This window comes from Blennius ocellaris (genome assembly GCF_963422515.1).
Source record: "Blennius ocellaris genome assembly, chromosome: 10".
Classification (NCBI taxonomy): domain Eukaryota; kingdom Metazoa; phylum Chordata; class Actinopteri; order Blenniiformes; family Blenniidae; genus Blennius; species Blennius ocellaris.
Window position 1 is genome coordinate 24,495,301 of NC_137659.1, and position 18,084 is coordinate 24,513,384.

The 18,084-nt window shown below is 42.8% G+C and overlaps 1 protein-coding gene across 1 annotated transcript in view; it reads right to left on the reverse strand.

Moving 5' to 3' along the window:
• piezo2b (piezo-type mechanosensitive ion channel component 2b) overlaps window positions 1–16,464 on the reverse strand; it is a 141,405-nt gene extending 124,941 nt beyond the window's left edge. Inside the window, exons 1-3 of the mRNA XM_080503219.1 lie at window positions 16,389–16,464; window positions 9,886–9,981; window positions 2,061–2,186 (exon numbers count right to left, since the gene is read on the reverse strand). Coding sequence (XP_080359345.1) covers window positions 2,061–2,186; window positions 9,886–9,981; window positions 16,389–16,452 — 286 coding nt within the window. The 5' untranslated portion in view covers window positions 16,453–16,464. The remainder of the gene's footprint in view (window positions 1–2,060; window positions 2,187–9,885; window positions 9,982–16,388) is intronic.
• Window positions 16,465–18,084: the final 1,620 nt, after the last annotated feature.

Genomic DNA, 18,084 nt, shown 5'->3' on the forward strand with positions numbered 1-18,084 from the left:
AATGATTTTTGAGCGCGCAATCTCAAGTTTGTCTTTGCGCAATTTAAATATTTCCTCAAAATGTTATTAGTGTGCTTGTACAATTAATTTTTTTGTGCTCAAATTTTCCCATCGCTCGCTCAGAATTTTGGCACAAATATAACCCCATAAAGCACAAGCACAACCTGAACAGATGGGTAGTCCGGGGTATACGACATATTGCGTAACCTCTTCTAAATCCCACAATTTATCTTATCCACAAGTTTTTGCTTCCCTAAAGGATGATGACGTCATGACCCACCCACTCTGCCTCTGATTGGCTCGTACTGCAGCATGAGGGCTGACGAGCCAATCAGAGGGTCTTTACGAAGGATAGTTGACTGCTAAATTAAATCAAAATCATGTGACAATGAGCAACTACTGTGGAAGGATTTTCACTATAGAGTCATCTTACAAAGCCACTTTTTCAAAAAAGAAAAGAAAAGTTCCTGTGCTGCTTTGAAAGAAGCCCAAATCCCAGCGAGCTAGTCTGCACTTTTTTATTAAGTCTTTAGAAGAATGACGACTTTATTTAGACTGTGAGAGTCGTATTTTAAGATAATGGGCGTCTCGGGGTTCATCCTGTGTTTTTCACATCATATATATTTGTTATTGTCATACAGTATCTATATTTTGTAATTGTTTTGCTTCATTGTATTTATTTGGTAAAGTTATTCATTTATTAATTAATATATTAATATAGTCATTTATTTTATCGTTTACATTTGTCATGGTACGTCCCTCGAGTTGTAATCAAATAAAATGACCCCCAACACTGAGCATGATTGAGAACGATTGAGTTTTGATGAAGTGAAACAAGATCTGGCTCTGATTGGTGAAACATGTTGGGATGCAGAAATATCACGTTCAGTCAGTTTCATGTATATTGTGAACGTCATGCCTGTCAGGTACTATTTATTAGAAAATTTCAGTTTCAGTGTCCACTGATTGTCAAATTAGTTTTTGATCTGATAATGTAATAGATTACCGTATTTTCTGCCCTATAAGGCACACCGGATTATAAGGCGCATCTACATTGATTGACATAATTTACAACTTTGTTCATATATAAGGCACACTGCAATATATGGCACATGCAATAAACCAGTGGTCAACAACCTTTATAGCTCAAAGCCATTAGGTTACATTTTCCACTGCTTCTAACACCCAGAGAGGTGCACGCACTTTATTTTGATAGTCCTACCTGCAGCCTATGCCAGGAGGACACTACACACAAAACCTTCTTCACTACTGGTTGACAACTTACAACTACCGGTAATAATAATAATAATAATAAACTAAACTACATGAACTAAGCAACAAAAACACAACACAACACAATTATTACCGACACCACAAACCAAATATAACCCCCAATAATTGCATTTAAAACACCACAAACAGCTGCAATGAATTATGGGAGTTTCTATCGGCTGCACTGAGGAGCTCAGGTTGAATTTGTCGCTGCAAGGCATGATGTCCCATCATGCCTTGCAGCGACAAATTCATGTTTTGTGTTGTTGGAGGTTATTGTGGGTTGTTGTTGGGCTTGGTGTTGTGTTGATTGTGTTTATGTGTTTTTGTTCCCCAGTTTAGGGAGTCATTATTTCATCTAGTTTATTTTGGTTTGTTAGAATGTTGGTGTGCAACCATGAGTGATGAAGGTGTTGTGTGGAGTGTCGTCCGCTCTGAAGATCCAGTTGTGAAGTTAGAGTTGTCAAAATAAAAGCTTCTGGTTGTTCAGCTGTCAAATAGCAGTCTAGAGTAGAGCAATTCTTCCATATATAAGGTGCACTGGCAGCTTTTGAGAAAATTTGAGGTATTTAGGTGCCTTATAGGGCGGAAAATACGGTAATGACTTTCAGTGCTTCTACGTCTTTTTTTAAGTCTCTAAAAACTCTCTAAAAAAACTCAACAAGGTTCAATTAATCACCTCCACTCCTGCCTCTCCGATTCTTGACCTTGGAGACGTTTAGTTTTCTCCACGCACAACAATCCTACTCACCCCGAGAGCCGCGCCATAAAGGCTGCAGTGTACTCACAGTTGAAGTCGGAGGTGATGGAGTTCCCGGCCAGGAGGCTGTTGACGGTAATCTGATAGATGATGTGGAGCAGCAGGAAGGACATGCTGGTGAAGCAGAGGGACTGCAGCAGACGCCCTGTGTGGCCTGCAGGAGAGGGAAAGACGCAGTCAGTTCACGAGGTTCCCACACTGTTACTCTGCCATCCACACACTTAAAACATGGTGGGAGTCAGAGACAAACTCAGTGAGCAACAAGTCATGATCACTTCAGCCAGGCAGCGTTTTGAATAAGTTGCAGAGGAAAGTGAATGTGACTGGAGAAGAGACTTCAATGGATCATAACATGGATATTGCCTGCAGAGCAGCTGGCAACACGACCTCAGAACAAAGCTTATTTCTCTTGAGAAGCCAAATCCTGGTGGTCGACAAGACCTTTTGATCCCTAATTCATCCATAGCCTTTGCTTTTGTTGGTGGGAGACAAAGACAGAACTCCACAGCTGCTCCACACATGGACTGCTTGCAGAACACCTTCAGGTATTTGGGATCATTTCAGGAGTTGTGATGGAGATAATCCTCCACAGTCAGACTGTTCGGACCACTTCCTGTTAGAAAAATACAAGATGTTCTTCCTCAGGGGCAGAGGAATTCTCAGATGACAAAATCACCAAAGGGTCTCCTGCCGAGGCTTCGGCTCTGCTGGAACAAGCCACTTCAGCGCAGAGCCTTCATGTGTTCAACAGCTACATCTCATTAGATTTACTGCAGCCATCCACAACTACTTTATTTACAATAGTACTACACAATATCCTAGCAAAGGTGAGGCCCTACTGGGGGCCACAAAGAGCCCATGGTATCACAATGTGCACAACAACACATCACATCGGGCTCATTAAATGCTGAAGTGAAAACAATTTGCGCTAATTTCCCCTTGCAATTCCCTGGGCTTTCACAAGCAGGGTGAAGAATGCTTATAAACACGAGCTCCGAGAACTTTTACCAAGCTCCCGCATCCACAGTCGCTCCTGAGGCACTGGACAAAGCACCCGCTCTGGCTCGGTCCCGCATTCTCAACCTTTTATAACATTTATGTTGTCATAGCTGCCCGACCCCTGCATCGAAAGTCTCACTTGACGTCACCATTCAGGCTCAGAGCCACGTCTCCGGAGTGCGTTCTAAACGCTTGCAAAACAAAAAATTCTCAGAATTGAAGACGTTGAGACTTTTACTGGTAGTAAGGACCAGAATTAACAGCCTGAAGGCACTAAAGAGGTCAGAATGAGACGGTTTGATATCACAGTCCTGAGCTTTGAAGATCTGCATTTTCGAAACCTGCATGGAAATCCATCCTTGTTGCAGCTTTATACAAGTCCACAGCGCCCATCAGCTGACGGCGGGCAACGGCAGCCGTCCATTAATACCTACGGGACTTTTTAGTGACAAACAAACCTCAGACATGTTTTATCCACAGAGAACAGGAAATGTCCAAAAGCTAGAAATCAAACCAAGTATATTGTCACTGTGAGGCAGAATTGTGACCCTCAATATGGTTTTATTAAAATATATAATTGTGCTGTTTGTATTGATAACATATAATGAAACCACATGTAAAATATTCCTTTATTAGATTGTTTTTTTTTTTTATTATTTCAATCAATGTAAAAAGAAAAAAACCCAGAACAATACAATACAGAACAAAAGTTATCAAAAGTTTTCCTGAATAAAACGGAGCAGAAAGAAGATTGACTTATACACTCTGCCCCCTTTTCTCAAGTAGCCATAACCAGTTTCCCTTATATGTTATATTTCTCAAAGAAAACTTCCACCGTTTATCCATCATTGTTTGCATTTCAATAATAACCTTGTTTTAATTTTTCTAAATATAGAGTGTGAGAATATTTTGAGTCACTTCCATTTGATTTATTTGTTTATTTATTATGGGACAAAGCATGTCAATGTCATGAGGTTACCAGACTTAGCACAAGTCTAATGTCCACCCGTTGTCCCACATAAAACCAGGTTATAAACAAGTCCTAATCTAGATTGTTCCATAACTGAATCCCTTTTAACGAAATGCAACATTCCCTTATTGTGCTCCAAAACTTTGGGGTTTTTTTTGAAGATGAGATCAACTATGTACAGTAACAGTCAGTGATTCCTGGCACACTGGTACTCTTGGTATGCACAGCGTGGAACATCAGTCATCTTCCAGGTAAATCCCTGCCAAAATCCATGAGTGCAATGGAGATTCACTCTCTGTTCAGATGTGGATCTTATTAGAGATCCTGGATTTTGGCAGAAATTTGGCACCACAGCCATTTGTCACAAACCAGGCCGTGTATAAATGTGTTTTAAATTCAGTGAGTTATGATTATTTTAACTGTGTAAGGACTTAATTCCTCTGTGATGTGCCTGAGCCAGTCGATGAGGTGTCAAATCGTCTGATGCTGCGGCTGATTCAGTTCCTCCACAACTTAAAGGAACTTATCCATGTGCACTGAGAAATGTTCGCTTTGGCTTGAATGTGTTGCTTTTTCTACTTCAAATGAACATGCTAATGTCTCACACCTACACAGCAAAAAGCCCAGAGTTCAATTAACTCCCTGTAATACTAGAATTCTAGTTATGAATGTCAAATTATGAAAAATAGTTGCTTCGATGCACACGTTTTCAAGTTGGTGTGTCTAAGGGAAGATTTTAACATTGGCAATTGGCTCTGATGCAGTGGAAATTAGAAAACTATTTTTTTTAAATGACCATCAATACATGGCTTTCAGTCCTGAGAAGCTTACTTTGATTGACCAGGAGAAGACCAGAGGGACAGAATTAGGCCGAGCAGGTTGGAAATCTGTGGAGGTGAGATGGTGGACATGTTGAATAAAGATTTAAAGGCTCTTACAGAGATCTTAATCTTATAAGTTCAAAGCTTGTCACACTGTACGACACCAATCTTACAAATGTTGGGCCATGACATGAAGTTTGCTGTGTGCAGACTGCAGAACGTGTTGTTGCACAACAATGACACATCCTGAAGAGAAACGGAGCCTTGCCGCTGTGGCGTTCAGGTGTTTGGAGAGAAATTGTAACAAAGGAGCAGGAGGAGAAGATGGACGAGGTCGTGGCTTGGAGACAGAGGACAACTTGGGATGCTAATTTAGCAAAGGAAGCTTGAAGTAAATACTTGTTAGCATTGACTAGTATTAGCATTTACTGCTATAGTCTTTCATTTTCCATCAAGAAAAACCACAAATAAACATTAACAGGTCGCAGCAGCAGTCACCATAAACCTCAAATATCTGACACTGAATTTGATGGCAGGTTGTCTTTGGTCACCATGACATCATTGTCCCTGAACCGTCTCAGTGTGTCGTAGGACCAAAGGTATCGCCATCACACAGTTGCAAACTTTTGTCAGGAACCGTAGAAAATCCCAATGTGGAGCAGCTTTAAAGTCCTTGTGAAATGAAAATTCCACCTCCAAAACACTCTGGCTGTTGCTTCTACGGACATTTTTATGCTAACTGGCCTAAGGGTAAAATGTTCAAACACGGCAATCTGCGAGAAAATAGCCGATAAACAGCGCTATGTTCGCTGCTGGGCGGAGCTTCTGACAATAACAGAGTGACATCACTAGTTGTGCACACGCCCAAGTTGTGTTTACATTATGGAGGATCAGAGTTTTGACGACGAAGAGGCTGAATTGAACCATATTTCATCATCATCATCGGGCATTTCAAACCCAGTGATTGATGAAGAAGACACAGAAGGTGGTTCTGCCATCGGTGACCCCGTCTGGAACATGTTTGAGGAAGCAGAAGACGCTTCGTCCTCGTCTTCTCAGCCTCAGCAGCCGGCAGTTTTCGCCGCGGCTTTGAGGCTCCTGACTTTTGGAAGAACGACCGGCTTCCTGGATCATGTCGAAGCGCTTTTCCGACTGCGCGGAATCACCGAAGATGAGTCCAGGTATTACTTGATCGTCTACTAGCCGCCCGAGCTAGTGGCTCCCGCTAGCCGTGCTCCTTTTCTCCTCTCTCGGATCTCTTCCATGCTCAATCTTTCGTCAAGGCTCATAAAACGCCGACTATAACTTCAAAACACTGTAAAAACTTGGGAAAAAACTTGAGGGAAACAATGCAAGCCGATATAAACACAACAGATGGAGATCTGCACAACTCTTGACGTCACGCCCACGAAGAAGGATTCCCCCGATTTCGTCGGCTGGAGATTCAAAATTCAAATAACTTTGTTATGCGACAACAGTGGTGGGGCCGAGTCGGAGAAACCTTATAAGTAGTAGCCCAACTATCATTTTTTGCAAAGTAGTGTTTTACATTTCACTAGGCCTTTAAAGGAGAAGCTGAAGAAGACCTCAGGAGATTCGTGGGTTTATTGATAGATGGTTCGTTTTATACTAAAAAGAATCTAATTTTTGAAAAAGAACACTTCTATTTGAGAACAATGATTAGTAAGGATGAACGGACAATAAGATCTCTGAAGCTAAACAAAAAGAAGAGTTCCTACCCCTCCACCCGGTGCTTCATATGTACACTGGATCGTATTCATCTCCATCATTTAAACTTTCTTGTTGATCAATTTTTCCTCTGAATCAAAAATCTGATCCAAATGTCCATAAATATTTATCAGTTCTTCTAATATCCTGATCAGTTTGATCAAAATCTGGCCACAATTTTTGGATTTGTCCAGTTAAACAACCAAACAACAGGAATGAAAACATGAATAAAGTGCAGAGCAGTTCATAGTTCAATCCCATCTTGTATGACTGCTGTCATTATTGTAGGCCAGTGAGTGAGTGAGTGAGTGAGTGAGTGAGTGAGTGAGGTTGAAGTCACTAAAACACTAAATGTATCAAAAGCAAAACGTTTCAAAGTTGCTGAGCAGGTGACAAAGACGATGGAACCATACATCCAGTGTCTGCAAGAGGAAATGTGAGTTAATTGAAAACCAAAGATCAAATTGATGCATCAGCCCTGAAGGACTCTTCACGGTATTATCCTTCAATCTCGTGTGCAGCATCAACTGCAAGGCTCCAAACTACAGCAACAGTTTATATTTTGTTTGCCTCCACTGGGAATTAAATCCCTAGAAGGAGCCAAAAACTGTAATTACGACATTAGAGAGTAAATCGCAAACAACAACAAGTTGTCTTGGCTTGAAAGTGCAGTCTCCTGTGCTGACGTACCTTCAAGCCGAGGCGCCTTTCGAAAGCAAATTACCACAAATGAATTATTCACGTCCAACATTTGGTTTGAATTAACTTCACAGATTTAACTGCCACATGTCCTCGAAGGTTCAGGATGAAGCAGACCATCAAACCAGGCAGTGAATTCAGCTCAACATAATCCCTCTGAAAGCAATGGAAACCTCCCAGGTGTGTTTCTCTGCTGCTTTTCAATAACATACTTAGACTAAACTAGACTAAAATCATCAAATAATGTCTTATAAAGAAGAGGCAAGGCTCGGTTGGTAGAGCGGTCGTCTCCAAATTGGAAGGTTGCAGGTTTGATTCCCATCTCTGCCTGCCTGCATGTCGAAGTGTCCTTAGGCTGAACTCCCAAACTTCTCCCATTGGTGCGTGCATGCGTGGTTGAATGTAATGAACTATGTAAAGCTCTTTGGGGCTGCTCAAGCAGCTGAAATTTATTTATTTCAAATCTGTAATTCATACCAGTTTATGAACAACTTCACCTGAATTCAGACAAGAAATTTAAATAAAAAAACATGAACCCGCTAAGAATGAAACAGTGTGGCTAAAATACAAATTTGAATACACTACAACATAAACCGTAATCAATAAAACTGATCAGAAAGTCCCAATTCCCCCTTAAAGTCGCTTAAACAGGTCGGCTTGAAAAGAAAAGTTCATTAAAAAAGTGTACATACAAATACACACAGTCCTGTGCTGTGACAGCAGCCATCATGAACAGCCAGTGTGTGTGTGTGTGTGTGTGTGTGTGTGTGTGTGTGTGTGTGTGGCGCCGCCATACTGGACACACACATTTATTATTATTTTATGACATTCTATTACATCCACTGGATAGCTGATGGTGACTATTGGTCCATTTCCAAAAGGCCGCTCCGTGGACGGCAGCCGACATAAAAAAGATCGACGAGGTGATTGGCTGGATTTCCTGATACCCGATTAATCAAAAATCGCCATTATCGGCCCCAATCCGATATCCACCGATCCGATCAGGACATTGCTAATCTATTTCTCACCGTCAAAGTTTTTTGGACTCGATTATGGAGCGTCTGAACAGCCATACAGAATAAAAAGAAACCCTCCCTCGTTGGATCGTTCTTTCTGCTCGTACAGCTTCCCACGTTGAACTTATTCATTCATTTCAGTCAAAACTAAATGTGTGTGCAAGCACATACACACACACCGATACACATACATATATAAACCCTTTGTTGATCATCTATATAGAACTACATTTGTATTTTATGAACATATATTCACACAAATAAGATAAGATAACTAATCTGTATCCAAGTTTAACCACACCTATAAATACGTGACTCATATTTCTATTTTAACATGCTCGAAAGCTGGGAAAGAAGTCAAATGTATTTAATCCAATGAACAATAGTCACTTTATTGGCCTTCTGTATTGTAAATATATAGTTTTATATCTGTGAATATACACAGTAATAATGTTACCTATACACCATCACTGCATGTTTACATGGGATTAACTGTGGCAGTAAAAAAAAAATGTCCAGCGTAAATATTTGTCTAAAATTTTACAAGTTTTAAAGAATTTCTTTCTGAACAGACTAATAAAGTCATTGGGCTTCACTTGGAGCTCAGGGTTGTGAGCGCTGGCCTGCAGGGCTTCTGCTTCCTGTCAATGCCAGATCAGGATCAACTCAGCAGGTGGACTTTGTGCTTGGTGACCCGACAGAGACGTTTCGATGACTTGAAGCCGAGGGTCATCAAATGCCTGAACACGGAGCTTTACTAGAAGACTGTCCTCTTTAACTATTGATGAGGCTGTAAGTGGTCCACTCCTCTTCCTCATTGTTATTTCAGCTGGAGATGAGCAGAGACGATCTCAGACTGGAAGTTGTTCCCTCCACGCATACGGCTCCATTTATTATTAAACAGTGCCTGTGGTGTCCTGCAGAAGGTCTGGAAGGTGTGTTGTTCAGTGTTTTGTGGTGAGGGCCGCTTAGGCTGAACCGCAGCGCTGCATTATGGTTCCTATGTGTTTAGCAGAAGCTCCTCTGCAGGTTTGAAGTGTTTCTCATCTAAAAACCAAAAAGGTTAAACAAAGGGACTTTACCACAGCTTGGTTGAGTTAACTACCTGAACTTGTCTAAAGTTTGGCACATCCTGTCGTTACTAAATAAAATGCACTTAAAGAATCAGTGAGGCCTTGGGAGAAATCTTTACAACCCCTTTCCGTAATTGAAGTGGTTATTCATGATCAAAAACAGCCCTCATCCTGAGTTCTACATTTTACAAGCTATCTTGGCTTTTCTTCCTCAACTGTGCAAATACTGGCCTCCATTTTCAGCATTTATAGGCAATTATTTGTGCACATAAAGCTAAAAAGGTGAGATTTCTGTAAACCCGGGGCCGTGACGCAACACACCTTTCTATCTCCGACCTCACCAGCCGTGGATTATTTTTATTATTACAGATGGACTCGTGCCCGCACTAACCCATATTACCTTTCACGGGCTGAACTTTGTGCCAAATCCATCCTCATCTCAAGGAAATTGACGTCTCCTGAGGACGGATTGTTTGCATTACGAGTGGGAAACGCCGGAGGTTGAGAGGGCGAGCGCTTGGCTTTAAAGCGAACTGCAAGATCTTACCTTGCATCGTTGTGCTTGTGGGCTCTGCGAAGAGTGGGATGAGCAGGAGGTAGACGAGGTAGACGAAGGACAGGGCATTGTACCTGAAGAGGCAGGCTGCGGAGACAAACACACAGAGGCCGGGTGAGCAGGACGTCCCTCTGCAAACGTCACGTAACACTCAACAGTGGAGACGAAATGACGTGGTCTGAGGGAAGCATGTGGTGAAAGCCATTAAAACACCAGAACATTCCTGCAAGTGAACTTCACACTCACTGAGCTCATTAGCTCTTCCTCTGGAGCCTCTGAGGGAGCTGACATTTGTTTTAAACTTCAGTAATGAGCCGAGCTAATCGTCTGCTCACACCGAAACCAGCAGCCTGGGACTGCATCTGTGTCTCTGTCTCTGTGTCTCTGTGTCTCCAAACAGCTAAAGGTGGAACAGTGAACCGTCAGTGTCTCAACTCAAACCACCATTCAATCATTTCAACACACTTTTTCGAAAAGTCACACATCAGATGTTCTTCAAGTGCAGTTTGAAAGTGTTCACGCAGCACAACATACAATGAATGTAGTGTCACTGTGTGCATTAAACATGTAAAAGACTGAGCTGGGAGAAATTGTGTTTTTATGCACTGTGACATTTTGAAGACGACACAAACGTATTATGACCCATCATGAAAGCCATAATTATTCCATGCCAGGTTATTATTCCACATTCAGGAGCAGAAATATCGAGGAACTTTCACCATCAACAAACAAAAGACTCAAATTGAATGAACAACAGACACGTGTGGGAAACCGGCACGGCTGCTGTAGATTAGAGGAAAGAGAAAGAGCGCCGTTAACCGGAGGAACAAACCTCAACGTCATTAACATCGTCCAGAGAGCAGCTGGAATTATTTCTCTGATCTAGAACAAAACAGGCCTCGTGAAACATTAAAGAGCAGGATTTATTTTGTGTGTATCTGAAGTTGTTGCCGGAAGAAAAGCTTCATGCGCCACAAAAGTTTGTTCAATCTGGTTAAAGACAAAAACTATCAGAGACAACTTGCCCACTGATTGGTCACTTAATGGTGATCACAGACCTGCTGTACTCAGGAAGGGTTTTTATTGTAAAGCTTTAAAGTTGTCCACGATTACTTCAACGTTAAGCGGTAATCCAACATCAGCATCTTTTCACACACACACACACACACACACAGTATTGTGGTCTCGTGGTGAAAGTTGAAACACTTAAAAGCAAACATGACTTCCAAAAACCATTCATTTGTATTGATCTGAAGCACACCTCATTTCCCGCGTCAGGCTGACCGTCGGCCCTGATCAGAGCTTTTACCAGTTAAAGAGCTTACGTCACCGGCTCACCAAACATCAATTAACTCGTCCAAAATGAGCCGCTGAAGCTCAGTCGCAGTCTCTCCGAAAAGTACCTCACAGTCATCAACTCTCCTGCAACCACAATGATCTGAAAGTTGGTGGGTTTATTTAGATTTTACCGCCATATCAATTATCAGTGAGTGAGTGCTTCTGCCTTTTTTTCAAAGAGAAATTCAACTTTAGTTAATCAAGATAACTTTTTGACTGTTTCTGTTGTGAACCTGTGATATGAGGGAGGACTCATGGATACGTCTGCAAAGCTCTGATCTGTGGCACATTTAGACTTTTAGAGATCATAATTTGTACATGTTAACTTCTGTCAACAACAGAAGCAATAGAAGATCAACATTTGCAGTTTGTCCAACTTTTCCTCAAGCTTCATATCGTCGGAGAGGTCTGTGAACATTTTTAGATCAGGAGGAGGAGGGGGAGGAAGAGGGGACACAGTGACTTTTTGTGAAATGTGGACAAGGAGTCTGACCTCCTAGATTTCCCCGAGCGGTTATGTCAACACGCTCCAAGTTTACAACCGGGTCGGCTGCAGGACTTATCGCTGCAGTCACACGCATCGGCATCTCGAAGTGTTGAACGACTGAAAAATTACACATAAATGCCGAAAATGGTGCTTTTATTTATCTTTGCATGTTCAATGGAGCCATTCATTGACATTTGACTTGGCCGGGACTCTGCTCACGCTGCACTGCGCGGCTCCTGATTTCCTCTGTGCTCACATCCACACTGAGGAAAACCAACATGCGTTAGTTGGGCTGTCATCTTACCGGGGGAAATCGCAGACATCTGGAGAATCTCTGATGTACCATCGAGTGTGCATGAACGTTAAAGTGACCACATCTGTCAGCTGCCATTTGTCTCGGCATTCATTAAAGTGTAGGTGAGGCTGTTCAGACTCCTCACACAACGTTCATATTCCCCCCAAAAAAACTCATTTCGTCTCTATTAATCTCACCAGTTTTGCAGATTTGCAGCACACAGCGAGCTGCAATCATTATCAGACCTGAAGCAGTCGGCATCTAAAGCCATTGTAGATACAGGAAGTGTATTTGTGCGAGCTCCCGGCTCCCGCCGCTTCACCACAGCCTCCCTCACCCGTCACTGGATGACTCACCATCCCAGGATTTTTACACAAGGAATGAAAATAAACTGCAGTTGTTTTCAGACATCAGATTACTCAAAAAGAAGAAAAAAAACACTCCCTCTTCATGTCTGAATCATTCTTTTGTCTCTCTGGTTGGAGCCATTATTATAAACATTCAAAGCCTGAACACAGGAAACCTGGATCTTCCTCTAATGCGAGGTCAAGGCCGACACGGCTTGAGCTCATAAAGACATTTAAATACGAGGATGGACGGCGGCACGAAGCCACGCCAGGACGAAGGGAGGGCTTTGAGATAAGGCAGGAATTTAACCGTTTCATCACAGCAGGAAACTAAAGTCAAAGTGGTCAATAAATTAACCTCAGCCTAAATCAAGTTAGAAGATAAATTCATTTATCAGCAACTCTGATGTTTTAACTAACAATGTGATTGGAGCTGAAACTCACACAGCAGGAGCAGCTTGTCACATTCAGGCCTGGAACCAACCAGAAGATACCAGACGTTCTGGACACAGATGTGGGGGGGGGAAAAAATGTTCCAGGAACTTCTGCAAACATGTTCCTCGGTTATAAGCCAACGACTTGATTCTTTGTTTTCTTCATCACAATAACAGTTTCTTTTCTCCGGTTCGCCACAAGTTTGTCACACGCTCTGAAATCGTTGCACTTTCTGTGTGTGTGTGTGTGCTGTGGATGCTTTCCTTGCTCTGCAAGTTAAATCAGGTAGCAATAGGGCTTTTTCTGTAGTACGGCAACAGCTTCCTGTTGCCGTACAGTGACACCTCGGAGTCACAGAGGTTATGTACCATATATTTTCATGTACAAGTCACATGACAAGCCAAATGACGACCAAAAAATGGCAGCTTATTATCTGGAAAAGACAAAACATTTTTCCAATTGAGCTTTAAAATATTTCCGAAACGTGAACTTTCCAGATTTGTATCATAATTCCACATAATAAACATGCTTCGGTTTCACATCAATGTTTAAACCAGACCTGCATCACACGCAGTAAAGATAAATGCAAATAGGGTTTCACATTAAAAAATATACAGGATGCCAAAACAGGATGGAATTTTACTGTGTTAAATGTTAAAAGGCAGAAATCAAGCAGGGATTTTAATCATTGTTTTTAGCTCTGATTTAATAGGGGCGGTTATGCCAAAGCTTGGGGGCAGAAACTGAAGATGCTCCATCACCGTTAGCTTCCATTGAGGATGTGTGAGCGGCTCGTTATCCGACCTCAGTCCTCTGGATGGGACGTAAAGTGTTTGAACCTCAGCGACGTAAAACCCTTCAAACCTTTCAGAAGCTGGAAATCTTGAGCCAAAGTCAGTATGCGACAATCACTTCACCTCCTAAAAGCTCACCTGGGAGTTAGCATCAACACGTGTGGGACATTTCCAGAAGCTTCTTCAGGCTCCGAGGCGGCATGACGAGCTCAAGATGGACCGAGCACCTTACAACCTGTGACATGTTCTTTCTCTCCGACTTCAACCCTGCATGGAGTTAATATACTTTATTAACTTAACAACTCCAAGACCTTCCATGATGTCTGAGGAGTTCCAGGCTGAAACAGGAGGAGGCGGTACCTTCTCTTCTTGGAAAGGACGAATGATACTTACATCTACATTGCAACATCTCTGGTCAAATCACTAGATTCTCACGACGTCTGGCAACACCGACATAAAAACACACAGTCGGAATAAACGTTGAAGCTCTCTTGGAGAAAAAGGTAGAAGCACCTATTTGTTTTGTTTTTTTAACTCCCAACAATCCTTAAGTCATGAAATCCAAACAAATATAGACGGACTGAATCTATTTAGGTGTAAAATTTTAAATCAACTTTCTCCCCCTAAACTTAAAAGAATCAAATCTCTCAGCAGTTCAGTCTTTTAATGGGCGTTTAAAGTCAAAAGCTTTATAATTAAACAGCAGAACATCTTTGGATTGATTCACCCGGGTTTAAGTCAAAAGCGTCCCGGTTACAATGATGTTCCCAGCAGCTCCACCTGCTTTTGTTTGACTGTTGACTCGCGGCGTTCACGCCACAACTTCCACACCAGACATTTGGGAAATTGCAGGCTCACAATTATGAAGCCACTCCGAACGCTGCCCGTAAACACATAAACAGAGGGCCTGTTTGATCATTGTGCGTGTGTGTGTGTGTGTGTGTGTGTGTGTGTGTGTGTGTGTGTGTGTGTGTGTGTGTGTGTGTTCTGTACACATAAGTGCCCAGCGGTTTGCTGTGTTTCAATAGAGGTGCTGTCAGATGGCCAACAGGAGGCACAGATGTAGCGTCAGCGGCCACGTCTTTCAGCGGGACGCGAGAACAGAAGCCGCCTGCATCACGTTGTTACACAACTGAAACATTCACAGTAACGCGACGCTTCCTTGCTCTGCTTTTCCTTCACTCTGCTTTGCGCCGAGAAGCCAAACTGTGTTGTGTCCAAATGTCCAGTCCAGGGTCGTGCGGCGCTGCAGCCAACCTCCACACACACTCACAAACACACTGGACTCTTTAGCTTCACCACTTCAAACTACACATTTTTGGACCGTGTGACAAATGTGTATAAACCCGTATAGACACGGGGACAACATGCAAACTCTGCTTCAACCTGGCCTCAAACCGGATATGTCCTCCCTGTGAGGCTGAACCGCCGCCCCGGTGAGGTGTTTTAAGGTTCCCGTCGACCGCTGGTCAGGTGACGTTCCTGTACACGTCCTCCTCGCTACAGTTCCTGCATCCTGTCCGAGGCTGTGTGCAGATGCAGTGAATGACAAGCGCTCATTTGCACTTTGAAAAAACATAAAATATTAAAAGGTATGTTTACGATAAAAGGGAAAGCAGTTCTTCTCTCCCTCACAACCGCATTATTAATTCATACTGTTAAAACGACTTTCCACGAATTAATGGAGACAATGCATGGCCTAACGGTTGCTTTTGGAAATAAAGGGGGCGTCAGGCTGTCAAGCGATGCATTATGGTGGGACTGAGTGGGTCTTATCTATAGAAAGCATGCTGTTCATAGTCATAGCTTTAAAAGTACCTCGGCCTCGTAAGTCTTGCGCAGACAGACACCACACTGGAACCTCAGCAGTAAGACACTAATCATCTTTGGCCTGTGGCCGACCACAAGACTGCAGCTGAAAACTAAAAGTAAACTGCATTTAATCTGAAGACCACACCTCAGGCTTCGTCTCCACTTCACGTGAATCAGCATTCTCGTGTTTTTAATGTCCGAAGCTGCTAAAAGCAAAAAAAAACGCCATTGTGAATCCTCTTGGGCATCTGGTATAGCAAAGGAGTGAATCAAAGCGACATGTCCGCTGACCCCGTGACCACAATCTCAACTGTGTGGAGAGCGTCTCTTAACAAAGGCACAATTTCAGTAAACACACCCAAACTTTGGGAAAACAAACCACTGCTTACTGTAACTGAAGGGGAAGTGACACAGTCACCAAGCCATGTCAGAGTTTGTTTGGTTTTTAAGTTTTTCACAATACAAGGAATTTGTTCTGGTGGGATTGATGCAAAACATTGTAAAACAGTGAATTAGTGCAAACAAGAAATAAAGAAACAACTGCGAAATATTAGCAAGAGAAAAAAAAAAAAGAGGATTTAAGAATTTTAGTTAAACAGCCAAACACCAACACTGAAGGGTGTGTGTGTGTGTGTGTGTGTGTGTGTGTGTGGTGAGGGGTTAACTGTGACCTCCAGCATCCTCAGGTCAAACACAAATCACCATAATAATAATTAAAAAAAAAAAAAATCAATCACAGTTTCACACAACTCTGAATTTAACTGCTTTTCCCATCAAGTCCGTGTCACAGAGATTTATATCAGCGGCAAATGTTACATGCTTCAATGTCATTACAAATAATATTGATCATTCTGGCCATTTGTTTCAATTGAAAGGAAACAGCAGCAATCTAAACCTCACGCCTTTGCGGGACGAACTGTTGATTAACCCGTGAGCCCAATCAACAGCAGAAGTGTACAAAGTTAGTTTAAAGGAGGAAAACTTACCAGCTGCGAGAAAGACTGGCAGCAGCAGCCTGAAGACCAGTCCGCACACCACCTCGGAGGCCATGGCTGCGTCAGGCCGTGTCGGGTCCAGGTGAAAGAGGCCGAGGACTGTCTCTAAGGTTTCTCTGGCATCCCAAACTCCAGCCCTCTGTCAAATCCAGGCTGGCTGCGCCGAGCGGCCACATCAGCTTCCCCCCCCCCTCCCCTCCCCGGTGGCACCTGGGCTCCCGTTATTCCACAGTGAGGGGCTGCGATCTGCCGGGGTTCACCACCTCTGCAGCAGCTGTGTTGCCGCTGGATACTGTCACCATGATAGTTCAGCGGCTCGGACGCGCCGGACTCATCCTGACGCGCCACGAAGCTTGCAGCGGACTCAGGTGCGCCACCGCCGCGTCCAAACAGCCGCACAAAAGCAGCCAACAAGTCTGAAGTCCAATTAACCAACCTTCACACTACAAGAACAGACCCGCACGCACCCTTGACGTCAAATCACACCTTTCAAACAGGCATCGCCGGAATATAAAACCGCGAAGGGACCGAAGGAGTGCGCCCTGCTGCCTTTACCCCCTCGGTGAAATTTGGACTTTCTCGACTTCTGGTGTAGATTGTGTTCACCAACAGGAGGCTGTGGGACGGGGAGGTGATTAACACGGGTCCCAGCCAATCAGGAGAGAGCGTCCAGGCGCCGGACCGTCCCACTGGGATAATTGGAAGAAAGAGGCGGAACGCGGAGAGGACGGGAATGACACAAATCCTCGAAGAAAACACACCAAAAGCTGCTGTTTCTGACAGCTTCCTGCAGGAACAGGCACTTTGAGCTTCAAACTAGCAGCCCTCCACTTCCAGCCGGCTGCAGGAGGGTTTGGTGAGTCCTCACGTTATTGGATCTTCTGGTCCAGATGTCTTGGAGAGGAGCAGCGCCGCCTGCTGGCGGGACGTGTGCTGCATGCAGCTGTCCGTCTGTTTATTCTGTTTTTTGCTTCTTGAAATAATTCTGAATGATGCAGAAGAAGCATATTTTGTGTTTACATGTGATCCAGCTGTTGACTGAGTAAACTTCCAGCCAAAGGCCCCAGTTCTGTTTTGAACATCCTGGAAATGCAGCACGATGTTTGATCTGGAAAATAAAGTAGTTCCACCTGAGTTAATCCTTTAGGATTAAGGCTCCAGATGACAACAAAGGACACAAAAAGAAAATCCTAGTAAAAAAAATACACCACAGCCGGTGAACCATCATCACCTTTAATTGTTGGTATGTTAAAAAAAGACAGATTATGGAAATGATGGTGTATTTTAACTTGAAATAATGATTGAGACTACAGAACTTACAGGAAAATATGACTAAGGTCCATTAATTTATTGCTTATAAATAAGCAGAACATAAAGTAAAGCAGACAGTATCATCAGTATCAACTAAAACATACATTTAAGCATACAGTTTTAATTTTAAAAGCACAAGCTATTTCAAATGACATGTTGGTATAATTCATTGTTCTTTTTTCAACCTCAACGGAGCTGCAGTCAGACAGAAATTAGTTTAGCTCAGAGCTGTAAGTGTAGAAACAGGAGCAAACAGCTTGTAAAACTCTCTTCAAACAAAAAATATCAAATGGTGCCAACAGCAACTGTTGAGCTCTTTAATGACGATATATGTCTCTTTTGTTCTGCTCAGAGTGAAAAGTAATAACATCAAACT